Genomic DNA, 19742 nt, shown 5'->3' on the forward strand with positions numbered 1-19742 from the left:
AGTTTTAACTACATTTTAACATCATTCAAACAATACCACAATCCTATGATGGCTGCAGTTGTACATGAAGATTAAAAAAATGCTTGTATCAGGATACATTGTTCTCATTCGTAACTGTTTGAATTTATAGAGTTGTGAGGTAGTTGTACCCACTCTATGAAGTATACTGCTTTGCCTACAAAAAAGTTAAAAACCTCTTCCTTCACAAAGTATTTTCCCTTTTCTAAAAAGTCTACATGTATTGTCTTGACAAAAGAATGCTCTTTCAGTTAAATTGAGATTTTTACATTAGAATGCTAGAATATTTCTCTGCAAGTCACTTCCAAAATATGTTTCATACTTATTACAGAGACGCCACAATTTTATTTCTGCTTTTAACGAAACCATTTAAACCATTAAGTATTACGTAATAATAAACCCATGTTCAGAGCTCTTGCCAAAGAACAGTTCTCCAAATAAAGTCTAGGAAAGTTACAGGGTTCAATGTTAAATTTATATTTTTATAGTTTAAAACAGGAAAAAATGCCAACAACCCCGTGCTAATATAATGAAGTTCTTAACACAGAAGCCTTTGCCATCTATCAAAAAAAAAGCCAAAACAAACATAAACCTCTTCTATATTCAGGATATACCACTGAACTCAAATGGCCTTTTTTCCATGTAAGGAGCAAGCTTTAAACATATGGCAATTAATACAGGGAAACAAGGATGTCTTGTTTTGCCCAGTTGCTTACAGCAGTAAAACTGATATAAATACTAACAATGTATCTGTGGATTACTAACTGGTCAACACCACATGTCCCTAAGGACCTATTTATATATTAGGAAAATTTCCCTGAGAAGAGAGGGAAAATCTTCATTATAACACTGCATACCTCTACCAAGAAAGTTAAATCAATATAACTACCACGGTTGTGGCTGCGTCATGTTAAAGATGTGTTATACTAATGAAGCTCTGAGGACAGGTTTAATGAGTTTGACCTTAATACCTTTACATCACAACCCTATCCAAACGAGTCTAATCAATATAACTTAAAATTAGCTGATGCTTTAGTTACAGAAGTCTGAGTCTTTACTTACATCAAGTTTAAGTACCCTAAACCTTTTTAATGAACTAATTCAATCCAAAACCAGAAAAAAAAACCCCACAACCAAAATGGTTGTGGCAAAAATGTACAGATTTGGAGAGATTTTTTCCACATGAGGTAGAATAGAGACCTGTTTATAGTTCTTTTAGAGGTAAGCAGTTACTTTAATCTGTTTTTACTTAATCACCTTCATTATCAATAATTAATATTAAAATATTATAATTAATAATGATTATTTAGGAATTACATCAGCTTCTTAATGGTGGGAATTTATTTAATTTATCTTTATTTAAGAAAATAGTTTGGCATTTGCTACTTCTGCTACTACAACAGCTTAAGTAAATATAGTTATTTTTTCCTCCTAAGACAGCTGGTGCATCAAAAATTCCAGCACCTTAAGAATTAGGAAAACATTACTGACCCTTTAGAGTTGTTTAATATTCATCACTATGAAAAATGTTGAAGTAATGTAGTGCGAGCATGATCTCTCTGTACCCACAGCTATCTAAGGAATAATACTGGGAAGACAGAAGTTTGGCTGTACTTTAATAAAGGAAGCAAATTAGGAGAGTTATGCACTGGGACATCTGAATCTCAGTGGCAGCTGCCATATTAAAAAAAACTCCACTGTCACAGTCCAAGATTTGTTTGTACTGTAATACATTCCAGCAACACATCCACAGCACATTATGGTCATACTGAGTAGAAAAAGGGATCCAAAATGCATATATATACATATATATGCACACACATATATATAAAATACCTTTTTGTGGTCGTATTGTCTGTGCATATGCCAGCAGAGGGAAAGAGTGGTCCCTCTCCTGTTACATTTCTGCCCCCAAGAACGGCTCCAACTAAAGTTGAATAAAGCTCACTTATCACATCTGTTGGTGCTCCTTTTTTTTTTTTCTTTTTTCCCCAAAGGTATTCTTCTAAACAAAAAGATACAAAACCCATGAACAGAAGTAGCACAAGACCTATAAAAGAATGAAACAAAGTCCACAATCTGACCTACATGCAGATGTGATCCCATGCCACCCAATGGTTAAGTGCTCCAAATTTCTAAGGATTTCTGGAGGAGTTATGAAACACAGGATCTATTTATCAAAGGATCCTTGATTACAATTCAGAGAATGTGCAATGTTACACAAAAGCAATTCAAGTGCAACAAATAGGTTTGAGAAAGTAAGTTTTACTCTGAGCATGGTATTTTTTACTAGGCCCAGGCTTTCAGTGATATACTGAAATATACATTAGGGGTGATCTCACCATATACATAACTGAAGGGAGGACGTAAAGAAGACAGAGCCAGGCTCTTTTTGGAGATGCCCGGCAGCAGGACCAGAGGCAATGGGTACAAACTGAAACACTGGAGGTGCTGTCTGAACATAAGGAGAAACCTTTTTCCTGTGAGGGTGACTGGGTGCCGGCACAGGTTGCTCAGAGAGGCTGTGGAGTCTCCACCCTTAGAGACATTCAAAAGGACATGGTCCTGGGCAACCGGCTCTAGTGGCTCTGCTTGAGCAGGGGGCTGGACCAGATGACCTCAAGAGGTGCCTTCCAACCTCAACCAGTCTGTGAGTCTGTGCTTCTGTGATATCACAGCAACTGCGAAGATAGGATACACTGAACGCCATCTATATTCCTAGGCATAGATCTATATTCTCTGGCAGAAAGGGTTCATTAGCCATTTGATTCAAAGAGTCATGTAAAAGTCTAATCTGAAAGTAAATTTGGTAACTATTTTCTTTTTCATTTATGTTTGTTGTCACCCAGGCTGGAGAAAGCCACTTTAGGCTCCACATTAAAGGGCAGTTTTATTTCACAGCATGACTTGGAGTGGTACATAACACTGAAGTAATTTTCCCTCTTTCCAATAATTGGTATTTTTTTCCAGCTTTTAAGGCACTTTATAATGTGTAATCTCACTGAAAACACATACTGCAATAAATACTATAAATCATGCATAGATATCTCAGAGCTTCTAGTAGAATTAGAAGATAAAATATACTTTCTTATCCTATTAAAATGAAAGGAAAAACCTATATGCTATTTGTTCAACACAGAGTCAAAACTGTTTCCTTGGCAAAGTTTATTTTGCATCAAAGAATTGCTGTTTCTCTCTTTTGGAATGGATGGAATAATTTTCTTCATAAATCAAGTATGCATTTGGTTTCATTTACTATATATATAAAAATTAAACAATTGATGTCCAATGCAGTGAAATTTGTCTTAAGGGATATTGGAAAAAGAAATGAAAGAGGTAGCCAAAAGCCTGAATAAAACTGTATCAAGTCTTCTGAATCCTCCCAACAGTTGGGACACACACATTCCTGGGGCCTGTCTTCTCTTCAGGTGGAGCTCAGCACTTTGGAGGCCAGCCTCAATGGCAGTGTCACTATGTAAGGCAGGTGCAAGAGAGAGGCTGTCCTTTAAGGGGTTCAGCATGAAGTGAGACTCAGAGCCAAAGAAAGAAGTGGAGAAGAGAGAATAAAATGGTTATAAAATAATTTTGCAGTCACCCAATGCTGAGTTTTCTCACTCCTATAATAAGTAATAAGTGCCACAGTATCTTAAACAGGCTCCAGGACCATGTGTTGGGGCAGCCTCCACAGGGTGTGGCTGGATTTGGCAGAATCTAACACATCATCAAAGAAAACAGACTTTTTAATGTAGAAATGTAGGCATTATTTTTTGTCTTCTGATATTCCTATTACTAAATGCAATGAAGCCACTGGCTGAACGATGGCAGAATCAGACCTTCACACCCCACGTGATCCTTCTTAGGAAGGTTCCACCAGTAATTCAGGATGCTGGGTCAGTTCAGCACTAAATTTATTTAATGCTGATGCCCTGCTCCAAGTCACTGCAAGCAATAGCAGAGCAATAAGGACGAGTGGATGACACAAATTCCTTACAAGGATGGCATCTGTGGAACTACAGTAAAAGTAGTAAAAAATATTGGCCTCCTTGGTCAGGCCAATTAGTGATAGATTTTCCTTTGCTATGTCCTCTTCTGAGACAGATTTTGTTACTGGAAACTGTTCAAACTACCTAATGGATATGAGAGATAGAGGTTTTGTATCTACTTTAGCATGGAATTGTGCACGAACTACAAACACCACGAGGAGACAGGACTTACTACCATGATATAGTCCTGCACTAAGAGTCTCAGCAGGCCTGTCACCATCAGATCGGGTCAGGAGAGAAACGAGTGCACAGAAGAGTAGATTTGCCTGCATAGCAGGTAGGGAGAGAATCAGAATATGCCTGATTTCTCTCTGGCATCCAGCCACATCTAGGCCTGGGCTACACAACAGAATAACATATCTGTATCTTAAGATGTTTCCTTACTCTCAAAAAACACTGGTTCACTAGAAAAAAAATTAGGTTTATTATTAAGTATGATGACAGTATAACTAATGCAGAAGGATTTTCTGAATCTGTGGAAACCCTGGAAAAAAGAGATCCGAGAGCTCGTTTTCTCTGCACTGCTCTTCTCAAAACAGCATTAGCATCAGTGCCCAGTGGTGGTAATTTAGGTGTCAGAATTGAGACGTTTTTCATTATTTATGTAGAAAGAAGCACATATATTGAATACATGTAATTTCCTGTAAGTACTACTGTTGTCGGCCAAATGCAGGGAAATTAAGCTATTTTTGTACTGCCACATTCATTAGCAGGAACCCAACAATAAATGATTGCTTCACATTTGTTAGTTTGACCAAGGAGCACACACTACAATGGTAACTTTCCGATGCACAATATTCAGCAGAAGTATTTTAACACACAGTGTTTGTCATGCGTTAGCTAAGATGTATCAAAAACATTTTTATCCTCACAGCAAACATGTAATTTTGGAGAGACAAATACCTGTGCCATCCAGCCTCAAGAATTCAATCACATGTTTAATATCTCCCCAGCCTGTGAATGAGATCACACTTTATCACATTGCACTCCACCGGGAGGAGTTTATTTTGCAGTTTAGCTTCAAAGGACAAATCGATTTTTTGTAACCTGCTTGCCATATTACCCCAGCAGTGGTAACCAGCAGTGGGGAGAAGCTGACTCGGCAGCGGTAAGGGCTACATAATCGCAGAGGTGCTACTTGCCCTTCTCTTTCAGTCAGCCTTGCTCTGATGCAATGAGTGGTACTCCTTCTTTCCTCCATCATCAAGCCAGGATACAAGTAATGAAGTCTAGGAAAAATGCGTGATCTGAAATGAGCAGTGGTGAGAGGTAGTGCACTGTGCAATGGAGTTTCACAATGATATATTAAAAAAAGAGAGATCAAAAGTAAACTGCCTTGTTATTTTATATTACTCTGCTAAGTTTATATTCATTAAAAAGAAAACACTGTACTTAAAACCCTACAAATAATTTGATTAAAATGGAATTAGGAAGTAAGAACTCGAAGAAAATGACTGCATTAAAGATCTTTCTCTTCCTAGGAAATACGGAAGTATCACTATCATCTGTTAGAAAGACCACTTAAACTATCTATGACCTGTTATTTGTCAGTCACTGGGAGGCACTCGGAAGACACTCGAGCTTTTCCCTTGCAGAACTGCGATGTACCACACAGCCTACACTAACTGACAAGCTACCTAAATGACAAGCTTTTCATCATGCCACAGGAACACAATTCAGCAAATGTCCATTTCTTTGCTAGTTTGAAGATGAAAAGCCATAGATGAAAGCAATATTCCCAATATGACAAACAATGAAAGAGCAGCTCTCTGGCAGAGACCGTTTAAGGAACCCCATGAACTGAGGAGGCTCCTCTGGAGCACGGAGGGCAGGGACAGCAACACGATCATATGCACCAGCTGCTGAATAAAACCCAGATGTGCTGTCAGTGCCAGAAACTAACTCTCATCTCAGCTGTAGGGAGTTAAATCAGATCCGAACATAACTCATGTCTGAAAAAATCTGAAATAATGATGTGAGCTATAAGGAACACTTGAAAACTATAGAAGTTATGCAAAACTCCTTTGGCGCTTGTACTAGAGGATATACCAAAAACTCAACCAGTAGTACTAAGGACACAATGTGAAGAATTACCAAATAGTCCTGAGTCCTGAGTGCCTGCAGTAGAAACGGCCTCACCATAGCACCTATGGCTGAGCAGGGAGACCTAAAGTCTATTTACCGCACTTCAATCCAGATTCTTACCCTGGTTGAACTTTGTATTATGACAAACAGATAGCAAATCAAATGTTACTGTCTCCTACACCAGAAGTAAGTCACAGAGTCAGTTACATTGAAAATGTGTGCTTTATGTCTAAATCTTGGTGTATACCAGTTTGCAGAATCAGGCCTTCCATTTGCAGGTAGGCATTTTCCTTTTCATTCCAGAGTTAACACTGTGAATGTTAACAAACACTGCTATGGCTCCAAAAAAAGAACTGTAAATGTGACTGCTGTAGTCAGGGGGGTGTTTTGGGTTTGGTTTTTGTGTTTTGGTTTTGGTTTTTTTTTTTGGGGGGGTGGTTAGGGAGTTTTTTGTTTTGTTTTGTTTTCTGGAAAGAGGAATACCCTAATTATCTAAATCATGGCTACTGAAACAAAATACAGCATTGCATGTGTATGAAATAAATATTTTTAAAAGCTTAAAAGCAATGAAAGGTATAAACCAGTGTGAAACTAATGACTAAAATTTTCGAGCTATTTGAAGAAATCTGCTGACAGGCTTGTAGGTGGTCTACAAAAGACTCCCACACTCCAATCTTTCCAGACATGCTTTTGTGCTTGATTAATTAGAGAAACTAGGGAGAGGTGATACTTTTGCAGTGACTGATGTTTTCTTATAATTAAATCAGTCTGGTATATATCTCCCATAAAGCATTAGGTCATGAAATGTTCATAAAACACCAAACTAATGTCATCTGGAAAATTACAAATTTAATATTTAGATGGATGTCTTAGGTAAAAATAAAAACAGTGGGCTCTCTAATTTCATAGAAATATAGTATCATAAATTTAGCCTGAGCATCATATATTAAAATAATGCTATGCAAATAGGCATGACAGTTAAATAAGGTATTAGAATTAGACTGTTTAAATGAATAAGTAATATTTTAAAATGTCAGTCAACACACCATGAAAAAAGAAAGCTCAGTTTAATTAGGTTGGTCATTTGTGGCTTAGGTAGGAAAAGGATTAGCATGTAGAGTACATTAAGGCTGCCCAAAGCTTTGTGTGGGTTTTACACAGGTATTCACTTTCATCTCAATAAAAGAATTAGTGTAACAAACGCTGGCTTACACGGTGCTTTGCTGCTTATGGCACAAGAGAGCTTCTCAAGAAACTTGCTGTGTTGCCATGGAAAGGTCAGGCACAGCTTAGAGAGAATTGGAAAAAAAAAATCTTTAAAAAAATAGTTTTGCTGACAAATCTGTAGTATGATGGTACAAACAAGCTTTTTCATAGTTTCCTTGTGTCAACTTTATTTTGACTAATTTCTCTATAAAAGGAAAACAATTGCAGTACCAGTAGATAAGATGTCTATCAGCAATCACTGGCATAGTCCACTGGGATTGGAGGGGCAAGATGAAGGGTTTGGGGTAATATACTAACTCACATGATTTTTTTTTTTTTTTATGTGCACAAAAGTCAAGCAACTGACAGTAACGCTTTCAGCCTGACATAACTTGCCTACTGTAGATCACAATGCATTGAAGAAAGTATAGTAGATACAACGCACTTGCTGGGAGGACCACACTTTTGCCTTGCATTAATGCAGAGATCTCTCTCACGGTACTGAAAAATAAATGGGGGTTTGTACGTATTTCAAGCTTCCCCAGCTGGAATTATTTTCTGCCTCCTTGGAAGATGGACCAGAAAGTGAGAAGAAAAGAAGTCACGAGGGCCAGGCACATGCCAAATCTGCACCTAACCTTCATAACCACAGGACTGAGGTAGACGGTATGTATTTATAAACCAGACTGACTGTTGCATAGCACATTCATGGCAATAAGCGTGCCCATATTGCAAATGTTGCACTTTGGAAGTCCTGAGGACTGCCCACCCAAACCGCTGGAACAGCACATTCGCTGTTCTAAACTACTGTGCTCTGCATGAATTCGAGAGGACACAAATAATAACAGATTTTCTTTGTTTTGAGGAGAAGGTAACAAGAAACTTAAGTGTGAATTATTTCATGGACAAGCATTATTTTATAACTAAAATAGAAAAAAAAAATCATTTGATACTCTCTAAAAGATATTTCCCTTTTCTCTTTTGTACCTTTATGCTGAAGTATCTTCTCAAATCTTCTGAAAGCTGGGAATTTTTGAATAAATCTTGAAAATTGCAAATGCTTCCACTACAAGTTTCCAGCTACTTTCTTTTCATACCTACTGTAAAGTATGCTAATAGAAAAAGAAGCAGCTGCACTCTGCTCATGCAATGGAAATTATCAGCTTGTGCATTTTTACTGTGTTATTGACCCTGTATTTGTCAAAATAATGTAGGCCCATGTACATTCCAGGCAATCAGATACAAAAATGTGTATTTAGAAATATGCCACACTGGAACTTGTTATAATAAGATTTTTATTGTGGAGTTATGAGGAATTCTTGGGACACAATAAAGAGATATGAGATTTGTTTTTTCTCCCCCAGTCTCCAAAATGAAGAACACTATTTAGCAGATACTGTAAAAACTGAAATTTTTGTGAATTTATTTAAGTCTACTTAATACAAGGAACATAACAATTCCAAACCAGATGGCACAGGTGTGAAAGTCATTATTTCCAAAAGTCGGCATGCCGAAGGAAGCCACTGAGTGTAGCAAAGGGCACATGTTGTGTGTGGTCAATGCAATACACAAGGTTCAAACTCATCTAGTGATAACGGCAATGTCTTTCAGCAGCACTGACTGCTTGTATTCAAGCTAAATAGAATGCTGTCTGTGTTTTTATCCATCCTGAATATGATACCATTGGAAATGTACATTAATGACAACTTCTCTTGTATTCCGGGGCCTTAACAACTGCTCCAAGCTTTGTATAAGCATCTATAATTCTAACTCTTCAGCACACATGTAGTTGTATACATTGTGCATACTACCAGGTTAATCATTAGTCCTTAAAATATAATGCTCAGAATGTCTTTTGAGCTCTAGTCTGCAATGTGTTCCTTATGTGTGCTGCAAATAATGGACATAAGTGAAACGTTCACAAGCCTTTGAATTACTCTTCTCAGTTATAAACAGCAAGAAAAAAATTAAGTAGAAATACATATATACATAGCCACAGGTATGCAAATAGATGAAACTAGATATATCATTTCCATATTCTCCAAAACCTTGAAACAAACAAACAAACAAAAAAGCTTACCCTTGCCAACGTCAGTGTTCCTTGCTTACACACACTGCAGCGGACCCTCAGTTTCCCAGGTTTCACATCTTGGCAGAAATTTTTGCAAAAAACATAAAAACTGTTGTAACTAGCTGTACCTGTTAGGACAAAAAAAACCAAACAAACAAACAACAAACAGAAACATTTAATGTATACTGAAAAGCAGTAACAAACTGTAATGACAGGCTTCTATTTGACTTTGTAAGTGATAAGTAAAAAAAAATAGGTCTTTTCTTGCCTGGTCTAGTTCTTAACACTTTTCAGTAACTCCTGCTTCTTGATCAATAGTTGTATGTGAACTACACCATAACTCCTAGAAAATGCATCCTGTCTTGAGTTTGAGCTTACCACTGATGAGCACTTGGCAAGTGATGTATGAGATTAATTACCCCAGCTCTCCATAATTTGCATCTTACTCCTAGTCTAAATTTGTCTAGCTGCAAGTTGTAGTGAGTTCAAATTGCATGAATATTTCCTTGGATGAAGTTTACAAGATTAGTTTGACTGATATCACAGCAAGAAAACAAATATTTAATTTAGCAAATTTAGTTTTATTCATGGAAGACTGGGAACCATTTCTTTATTCTTGCTGGCAGCAGTATAACCTAGCAAAGTTTGTAAACTGCTGCCAAGATATGAGGCCAAGTAAATTTTCAAGGAAAATGAAATGAAATGCATTCTGTTCTGTGAAACTATGGAACAGAAGATGATACGCAGAGACTTGTGTAAGCCTGGGGCAATGCTAATGAATTTCATTTCACATGCAATCCTGATCACTGTTTTGAGTAAACCGCTTTTTAGGATGGCCAGTGCTATTCCTTAGAAAATGATGGAAGATTCATAGTGTGGTTTTAATCCAGACTAGGCATCTCCAAGTTCAGAGACTCCAGCTTATTATCAGCCATTGAACTGAGTCCAGAATAAAGTTTTTAACAGATTTTTCCCAAAATCAAGAGGAATGGTTGTGGAGATTTGACCCGTTAGACAGTGGTGAACTTGAGAATCTACAGCAGTCCCTTAGAGATGAAAAGCTTTCCAACGTCTTCTTCCCCATTCTTCTACTTCTCCCTGCATTTATCAGCAATATATTTTTAATGTATATTTGAATCCTAACATGTTACAACAGTAAATATGATCTGGAATAATATTTTTAAACATGACTGACTGACTTACTTTATTTTTACATATCCTTCACATGATAAAGGTCAGACCCTGTCTTCTGCCAGTGAAAATGCCTACCAATTTCATGGTACACCTATTCATAGGTGTCCTAACATACATGTGTAACTAGCTTCCACAACTCAATTTCAGAGAACTATGTCATCCAAAAACCTTTTATCTAAGAAAATGTAGATGTCTTCAGAGAAGATGTACACTGATGAAAGAAGAAATCTTATAACACTTTTTCAAGTTTTCAGAAATGTAAGATACATAAGAGTACATCAATGATGTATCTAATATTAATTTTAGTCAACTGATCTATCAAGTGTTTTCATTATGCTTCCCTGGGGAATATTAATCACCATAGCAGAATATAAAACACAGCAGAATTTAAACTGAATTCAGTTTTTGTGGAAAATTAACACACATTCATACATTCACAAGCATACACATTTTTCTTATAGCTAAGTGCAACTCAAAAGGTTGAGAGTACACTTCTCAAATCAGTATTAAACACAGTTCTGAGATTAAAATAGTTCATCTAAAGAAAAAAAGGCTTATGCTGAACTATTTAATATATAGTGCAATGTTGAGAGGTGAATCCAAACTAAATATGACAAAATTTTGGACATTTGTATCTCTACGCACTCATATTTTGCCTGAGGCTCCTAAGTCCTAGGACTGAGAGCATGTGTGGGTTAGACTCGATTTGAGCTAGAACCCACAACAAAAATCGAACCTACAATAGTGCTAAATGAGGAGGAGTACACTTGCAAATGCTTGGATTTTACTTTTGGCAGTTCCTCTATGCAGGATCAGCAGGTGAATCGGTAAAACAAAAGGGCAATACCTGTAGCACAATTCAAAGGAAATGCTACCTGACTTTTATGGAAGCGAGAATGCTACTGCTAAGAGAGGCCCACAATAAGCGAGATGATTTTGGCAACTTATTCCTGACTCAGTCCCAAGTGCAGGAAGGGAGACCAGAGCCCTTTGCTTATTTTGGTATCACCAGTCCTCTCCCATGGCTCTGATTTCTTATATGGGGAGTGTAATGAGACTAATGAGACTGCTGCTTCTGTTCACATGTAGAAGCACCCATCCTGAGCAGATCTGTGATGCCACTACTCACTGTCCTAATTCGATCCTACTCTCCAGCAGGACTCCTGCCATGACTCTAATGAAACTCTTCCAATCAAACAGAACGATCTTATCGAGTACATAATTGGGCTGATGCCTTTCCTGATCCAGTCCTCTGCTCCCTGATGTCTTGTGTCCCTTTCTCACATTTTATACCAAGTTTATTTCAAGAAGTAAACTACTTGAGACAGGAATCATGCTTTCTGCCTGCTTTGAGTTCTAAGCTCATTCCGTCTGGACCCAAAGATAAAATTGTATTATTGATAATACTCTGCAAAATATTCACAGGATAGTATGGCATAAATCAGCATGACTGAATACTGCAGTACAAAATAGCAGTCATAGGAGAGGCCTAAAATGAGACATATTGCTGATTTACTATAGAGGATAAATCTTATGCATTAGCTTGATATTTACTCCGTGCAAAAATAGACTACATTAGCTCAATATTCATTTTTCTTAGCACTTTCCATTTTTTTTCCTTTTTCATGAATATAAAAAGTACCTCCAAACACATCCCCTATGCACAAATTTGAAACACAAGAAACAAATTTATAATATAATGAGTTGGAGCAGTTAAGCAGCACAGATCTATCCAGAGACCCAGAATAACTTTTGAAATGTCTGCTATAGCAAGGCTGCTAGAAAGGCACAAAACAACAAGATGGATCTGCTGATTTTAGGAAGAAAGTGTAAATGGAGATTTTCAGCAATCCATTCACGGTTTTATGCAGATGTGCGGATCTCAGTCGCACAAAATGCAGTTACATCGTTAGGTGTATGTCCTGAGAAGCATCACCAGGAGCAGCGAAGACTGAATTAAAAACGCAAATGCTAAAAGTCAGCATACAGTACAATACTGATGGCCAGCATTAAACCCTTTACTTTTAATGTCACTGGGCATTTTAGCATGGTCCCTGGCTGAGACTGCATCCTCTTGAATCCCTTTTCAGAGAGCAACTGAAAGAAACAGGAACAAAGAAATCTGCTTCAGGCACCAGCTCTGACGTAGCAATATTAATAAGAATTGTAATTATGGCACTGTGCCAGTAATCTCTAAAGTTGCTGCAGCACCAACCTTAGAACCTCACCTTTCCTCATTCAATTATGGTCTATAAGTTTTCATAAAGCTTTCCATTAATAATTTATAATACTGGCACTCAGCAAGAATGTGCAGACACAGCAAATTACGAGTTAAAAAAAATGGAAGTCCTTTCATAAATGCTGATTCTGATACTGAATATGGGCATTAACACCATAAATAAATAAAATAAATTATAACTACTAGTCTTCTTTGTAGTTACATACATTGGTGGGTGGAGGAAGACTGAGGGAAAAACAAATGTTCTGTATCTGCAGTTATTCTTTTCTGAGAAGGTAAAGTCACAGCAATCTCAATTTTCAGGTCCGTATTCAAAATATTTCATTGGAGGTCAAGGGCTAGTCTCTTTTGACCATCAACAATTCATCTGTTGGTCTGGACACTCTTTTCTAGCTTTTCCACACCAGCTGGTACATCAGTATGTCTTTTGAGAAGCCATTTACTTTGAGTCTCTTTACTTTGAGTCACATTACTCTTATCCTTAAAGATGGTGCAACAAGGATCTGTCATTTTGTTGACAAGTATTTTACTTTAATTTACTGGAAACTGAAAAAGATTCCACCAGAAAGTTAACCTTACAAACCTGAGTTTCTTAGAAGTCCAAAAGCATTTTTCAGCACATGATCACAGGCTAACTTTTCAAGAAGCCATCTCCAATATGTCAAGCTTTAGATAAATCTGACTTGGAAACACAGGAAAAATTATCACATGTGATAAATTAGCAGCCAAATGAGTAATTTCTATTTGCATTGCTGAATCCCTATCATAACTTGTTTCAATACAGCAAAACTCACTTAGTGCACAACTGCCTGGCTATACTGCCTTAACTGCCCTTTGCACAACTGCCCTAACCCCCTCTACGTTAACTGCCCTTTGCATTTGGTGAGAACACTTACAGGACTGACTCCTTCAGGGAAAGTGTAAGGGAATGTCTCCTGTCTGGAGTCCCAAGAAATGCCTCTCCCATCTGCAGTCATAGAAAAGTCACAACCTCCTTCCTCAGGTCATCTGTTCTAGTACTTCAATATCTTTATCTTTAAGAAGATATTCCTTATTTTTAGCTTTTATTTTCTCTGCTGAAATTTAACAGTTACATCCTCTACTTTCCACCAAAGATATGGAAACCAATTTATTTTCTTTCTCTTTGCAGTAGGGTTTTTATATTGGTTTTCTATTTCATGGGCTAGTCAAGCCCAATATGGTCATTCCTTTCTTATACTCTCTAGAGCTCTAAATATTTCTCTTGGACTTTTCTTTAAATAGTGTTAGGCACAGCTCCCTAAACTTGATGTAATTTTCCAGCTGAAGTCTTTCTGATGCTGAGCACCATAGGGTTGTTTTTGTGGTGGGTTTTTTAGGGTTGGTTTTGGTTTTTTGTTTTGTTTTGGTTTTGGTTTTTTTTGTTAAGACATCTTGAAGGTTATACTTCTGTTTATCTGTTTCTGTATAATATTTTGCTTAACATTTTGGGCATAACTTAATTGGTTCCTGTTCAGTCTATGATCTAAAATGAACCTTCAAAGCCTTATCTCTTCCACCTGTTGTAACTCATTCTGTATTTGTGTTGCTGAACACTGCCAGCCAAGTGCAATACCCTGTGCTGGCCCCTTCTGAACAGTATGGTGTTTCTTTCCAGACTATATTTCCAATTTGTTATGATCACTTTACATTCTCAGTCTATCGTCCAGTTTACCCACAGTCCCTCCTAGCTTTGTGATGTCTACAGATTTAATAAGTGTTGTGCCTCTTCCCTCCTCCTGTTCATTAATGAGAATATTGATTAATATCAGATGTAGGGCAGACCCATTCAATATATCCCTCCATTTTGATGATGAACTACTAATAACTACTCCCCAGCCACAGATGAGTAGACAAGTTCACAGCAACCCTGCTATATTTTTATCTATATCTGGACCCCAGTGGGCTAACAACAGTATCATGCTAAATTGTCGAAAACCTTACAAAGGTGAGCATGTGATATCTACTGCTTTCTTCTTTCCACAGTTCAACATGATCTGTTTTTTGATACATCCAAGCTGGTTGTTAGTCTTATTCTTGGATTCTTTAAGTTGCTTCCAAGTGTTAGATTTTTCCTCCAATAATTTTCAGGAACTTCAAGTAAGCTTTTAGGTTTAAAATTCCTAGACTTTTCCATTACTTTTTAAAAATGTCACCTCCATTATTCCTACATATGATTTATTTTCTGTGAGTTCTAGAAGTTATTATTTCAATCGTTCTGAGATTCCATTCAATAAGGAGGACATTTACTTTGAAAGAATATAAATTACACTAATGTCTCTTAAAGCAAATTCAGAATTATCCATGTGGGAGCAAACAGAAAATAAGTCTGAGCTGTTCCAGGTTTTTTCTTGTTTTGTTTTTTCTTCTGTTTTTAAAGTACAAGCAATATCTAGTGCTGATATTTTCCTAACAAAATTTCCTAACAAAAATTGCAGTACAATGTAAAGCAAGAAACTGATCAAGAATGGCTACTGAAGGTTCCAAGACCTTCCAGAATTCAAAGCAGAGGTATGGCTAACCTACTAAGATAACTCTGGTAATGAGATAAGTTATAGCCTCAGGTCATGCTACAGTGTTAGAAATAAATTATTTCAATTTTTATTATCTTTCTATATTAACCATCAAATAACATGACAGAAGAGATAAAGTAACATATTAACCTAAATTCATCACGTCCTTTCTAATACCCAGAAATAATGTCTCAAAAAAAAAATGAGTTTAAGCCCTATGTAAACTGAATTGCTTAAACTAAGTCATCAGAGGTAGGGTTAAGGATCAATTTTTAAAGTTTAATATCCTTCAGTGCTGGGGGAGAGCATCCCTGTCACTCAGGAATGCATGGTAGGTCAAGAAAAACAACGACAATAATTTTTCTCCAGTATATTTTGTACTGAATGCACTTCTATGGATGCATAATAGCTCCTTAAATACATGAAAAATAATTCTGAGATAGAATCATAATGAATGCTATTTAGTTAAAATGGTGTCGTGGTGCTGATATTGCCATTTTTTCTACCAATGTTCTCATTCAAGTGAAGCTTGCAATTGTTGGAGAAACTTAATGACTTCCCACTTGGAAATGTTGAAAGTGTGTCTGAGGGCAATACTAGAGTAGGGACATGTGAGAAAGATGACTGGAAAAGCGTTGGAGCAAGACAAAGTATCAGGAGACACAGAAATACCCTAAGTATTGCAACCCCCTCTCCATAAGCTCCTCTGTAAGCATTGTTCCCTGTCATCTCCACCTCAGGCTTAGTTATCTGCGTTCAAGAGTGTCGCAGGTCTAGGGCCCACCAGCAGAACCTTGGCTCAGCCTTCTAAGGAAATGACCAAGTCATGAGAAAGAGCTGTGAAAAAGTCCGTACAAGGATAAAATTAAAATGTCAGACAGAAAGAGTTGTGGACATGGAGTCACTAGGCCAAGGATTCAAGGGGAACACTACCAAAATGGATAGTTATAAAATCCCAAAGGAAAACCTGAGGGGGTTGTTTGATCTGACGCTGTATGTTGAGAGCTCACAGTAATGATCCAAGATACACAGATGACAGGTTTCATGTAGTCTCATTGGTCTCCATTAAAATTTTTCTCAATGTTTTTGCTATTAATTCAGATTCTGCTTTTCTCTTCAGTGTATTTTCTACATTAGCTATTTGTTGACGTAGGTCTTCAGATTAGCCATAGAAAAAAAGACATGAGGACAGTTCGAATAAGCCACACTGCAGGTTGTATAACATCAGACCTACCGCTTCCTTCTGTTCAGTTTTAGAGAAATATACAATAAAGTACCCAAACCTGAATATCAGAAGTGTGAGATAGAATTTTCTAGCCAAAAAGCAGGAGTGGGTCTGAGACAAAATCAGTTGTTGCACTTTCAAAAGCAATTTATTGATCATTTTATACCTCCAACATCTCCAGTAACTTTTAAACAATGTACATTTAACAGGGACCAGGCTAGTATGTATGGCTAATATGTATAAATATATATGTACTTGTACATATGTGAATTATACATATATATGTATAATGTAAATGTATGAGGCACATATTTTGTTGGTGTGTAACTTTAAAAAGTTTAATACTAATACAGGAAACAATCCTTCTTTTGAAGTTTTCACTTTCAAATATTATCACATAAAGCTATTTACTACAGGCTAGTTTTAATAAAATGCTTGGTGGTTTTCTCTGTTGAGTTCATTTAATTATGTTGCTTTTACTGGCCAAAAAAAATTTATGAAGATGCAAAAGGCTGCCCATTTATGATCTATGTCAGGACCTGTCTTCTCATCCCAATAAGACAACCTCTCTCTTTTCTTCCTCTTCAAAGCTAATTTACCCACAAATATGCCATCTCAAAAAGTATTAAAACTGTTCTCTCCCTTTAGTATTTTATATAAAAAGAGGAAGTAGCTTTCTCTGATGTGTATCCCAGTGTTTTGTACTGTCTCCCCATTTAAATTTTCAGCTCCTTAGGACCTGAATTACCTCCTTTTTTCTGTGTTGTTAATGATGAACATGCTGTGGGAGCTTTATACATGTTAGTGATAGCACAGACCAATTATTTTGATATGCATGACTAGTTAATCAGAAAACATTAGTCATAATGACTGTAGACCTGATGCTGAAATCTCTAATCAGTCAAAACACCCATTATCGTCCATAGGACTGTTTAAGAAGTGAATAAAATCTGAATAGGGATATTAGGAGCTAACCTACTGTTTTCATTTGAACTGCATTTTCATATAGCTGATAATGATTACTGAGCCTTGGCTTTACCTCCGCTCTTTGAAAGAGGACACAGCTACAGGAAGTCTTTCAACAGACTGAAAAGTACATAAAGGTAACATGGTTTCAGATTCCATTATATTTACATTTTGACTAACCGTGATTTATAAATGTAGCCTGACTGTCAGAGACCTCTCAGACCATTTTAGCAATTTGCACCCACGTAATGGAAAATACATAGCTAGAAGTGAAAAAAAAAAAGGGAAAGTATTTCTCCCACTGTCTTCACTTTAAGAACTTTGCTTGATTCAACACAGTAGGAGAAAAAACATCTGCAGTATAAGCCTAGTAGTCTCAAAGTAGTGAAAATTTCCACATAAAGCTAAATTAAAAAAAAAACATGGAGGTTGCACTTCTTCACCTAAGAAAACGACTTTAAAGATTCCATTCACTTTCCAAAAATTAAACTGGTATGTTCTGCCTCTAATCTTTTCTTTTTTAACTGCCCATCTTTACCTGCAAAGATTTCACAGAGCACATAGCTTTCCCCCCAGACACATATATGCAGATGCACACATTTATAAAACATTTCTACCTGTTGATGACAATACTTATTCTTTACGATGCCTATCTAATTTAGACCATAAGAATGGCATTTATTTGACAGCTAGATTCATCTAAACTGGTGCTATATTCTAGTGAGAAAAACGGGCACTTTTATGGTTTGATTCAATTCATCCTAAAGTAGATATAAAAAGATATAAATATGTCAGATAAATTGTACTTAAAAGGGTCTGTTTCTCTCTGTTGTGGGGATTTAGGACTACTAGGTCTGGTAGAGATATCTACGTTGCAAACCTCTAAAATTAGGTGAGATGAATCCCACTTGGTGATGCTGTACACAAGAACTCGTGACAAACAGCTGCGGGATTTTGCAGTATGGATAACAATATTAAATAGTCTAAACCTTAAAAACCAATTCCTTTTCTCGAGACTCAAATATTTGCAGAAAGTCTAGGGATCACAGGCAATTCAAGTATATGGAAGACACAGCTATTTGGAAAAAAGAAATGGACTTGTCACTGTAACAAGGACTACAAATGAAAGTAAGAGAGGATATTAAGAAGAGCTGGAATTTGGCTGAAAAGGGTGTAATGCCTTTGTAAAAGGTAGAATATCGGAAGTACTTGACAAAGACAAGAGGGAGACATTTATCTGTTTACCTCCTTCCTTCTCAGTGAAAAATTTTTGTGTGAAAAAACACAGGACAGGAAAAAACCAGGACGCTTCTATTAACTCAAAAAATGCAAAAAGAATAGTATTTGATCTATTTTAAATTGCTGGAATTTGGAATGGGGTAGGGAAAAAGTTTATTAGGCTTTTTCAATCTTTATCATGTAAGAATCTTCTGCTTCCCTTTTCTGAGTCCCAGAATCATTTAGCTTCACTTTCTTTCATATTTCACCCAAATTCTTCCTTCATTATCTTGTTACCCAGGTAACTTCCATAATTACCTTTCCCCCTTCTCATTTCCTTTCCTGACCTCTACATAAGCTTCACCTTTCTCTTACTTCTCATAATATATCCTTCTCTCCTTCAGTTCGCATTCTGATTTTCAGACAAAGGAGCAAACTTCAACACTAAAGCTAGCATGGTTTGTATTAACAAGGAGTGAAAGCAGCAAAAAGAGAAAAAGACAATTGTGATGATTCTGCCAGACAGCAAAACACAGGGGGAGAAAGAAAAAAAAAAGACAATTTCATGAGACTGCTGAAAGCTTGGCAAATGATACGTGGGAGACAAACAAATGATACCTTGTACATCAGCAAAGCGCTGAAGACTAAGGTATCAAAAGGTCTCCCTGAAAATGTACTCCTTGTGCATGGGGAAACCACTATGCACCACCTGTAACATCCCCCACAAACCATCACCCTGAGCTGCTTTTTACCTCATTGAAGGGACTGAGTGGAGTGTGACCTGGGTGATAACAACTGGCTGGAACTGGCCTATTTGTAGTTGCAGGCAGGGACTTTTGGGTTCAAGCCTAAGCACACCAGGCGAAGCAGAGCTGCTCCAGAAAACTAAGCACATTTCCTACTGTAGGCTTCAGTATGAGCAGCAGATCCAGTTGAGCACAATTGC

General features: G+C 37.0%; 1 protein-coding gene across 1 annotated transcript in view; it reads right to left on the reverse strand.

Moving 5' to 3' along the window:
- LOC129204553 (E3 ubiquitin-protein ligase parkin-like) overlaps positions 1–19742 on the reverse strand; it is a 405002-nt gene that overhangs the window by 108552 nt on the left and 276708 nt on the right. Inside the window, exon 4 of the mRNA XM_054820775.1 lies at positions 9433–9551. Coding sequence (XP_054676750.1) covers positions 9433–9551 — 119 coding nt within the window. The remainder of the gene's footprint in view (positions 1–9432; positions 9552–19742) is intronic.

This window comes from Grus americana, chromosome 3 (assembly GCF_028858705.1).
Source record: "Grus americana isolate bGruAme1 chromosome 3, bGruAme1.mat, whole genome shotgun sequence".
NCBI classification, from domain to species: Eukaryota; Metazoa; Chordata; class Aves; order Gruiformes; family Gruidae; genus Grus; species Grus americana.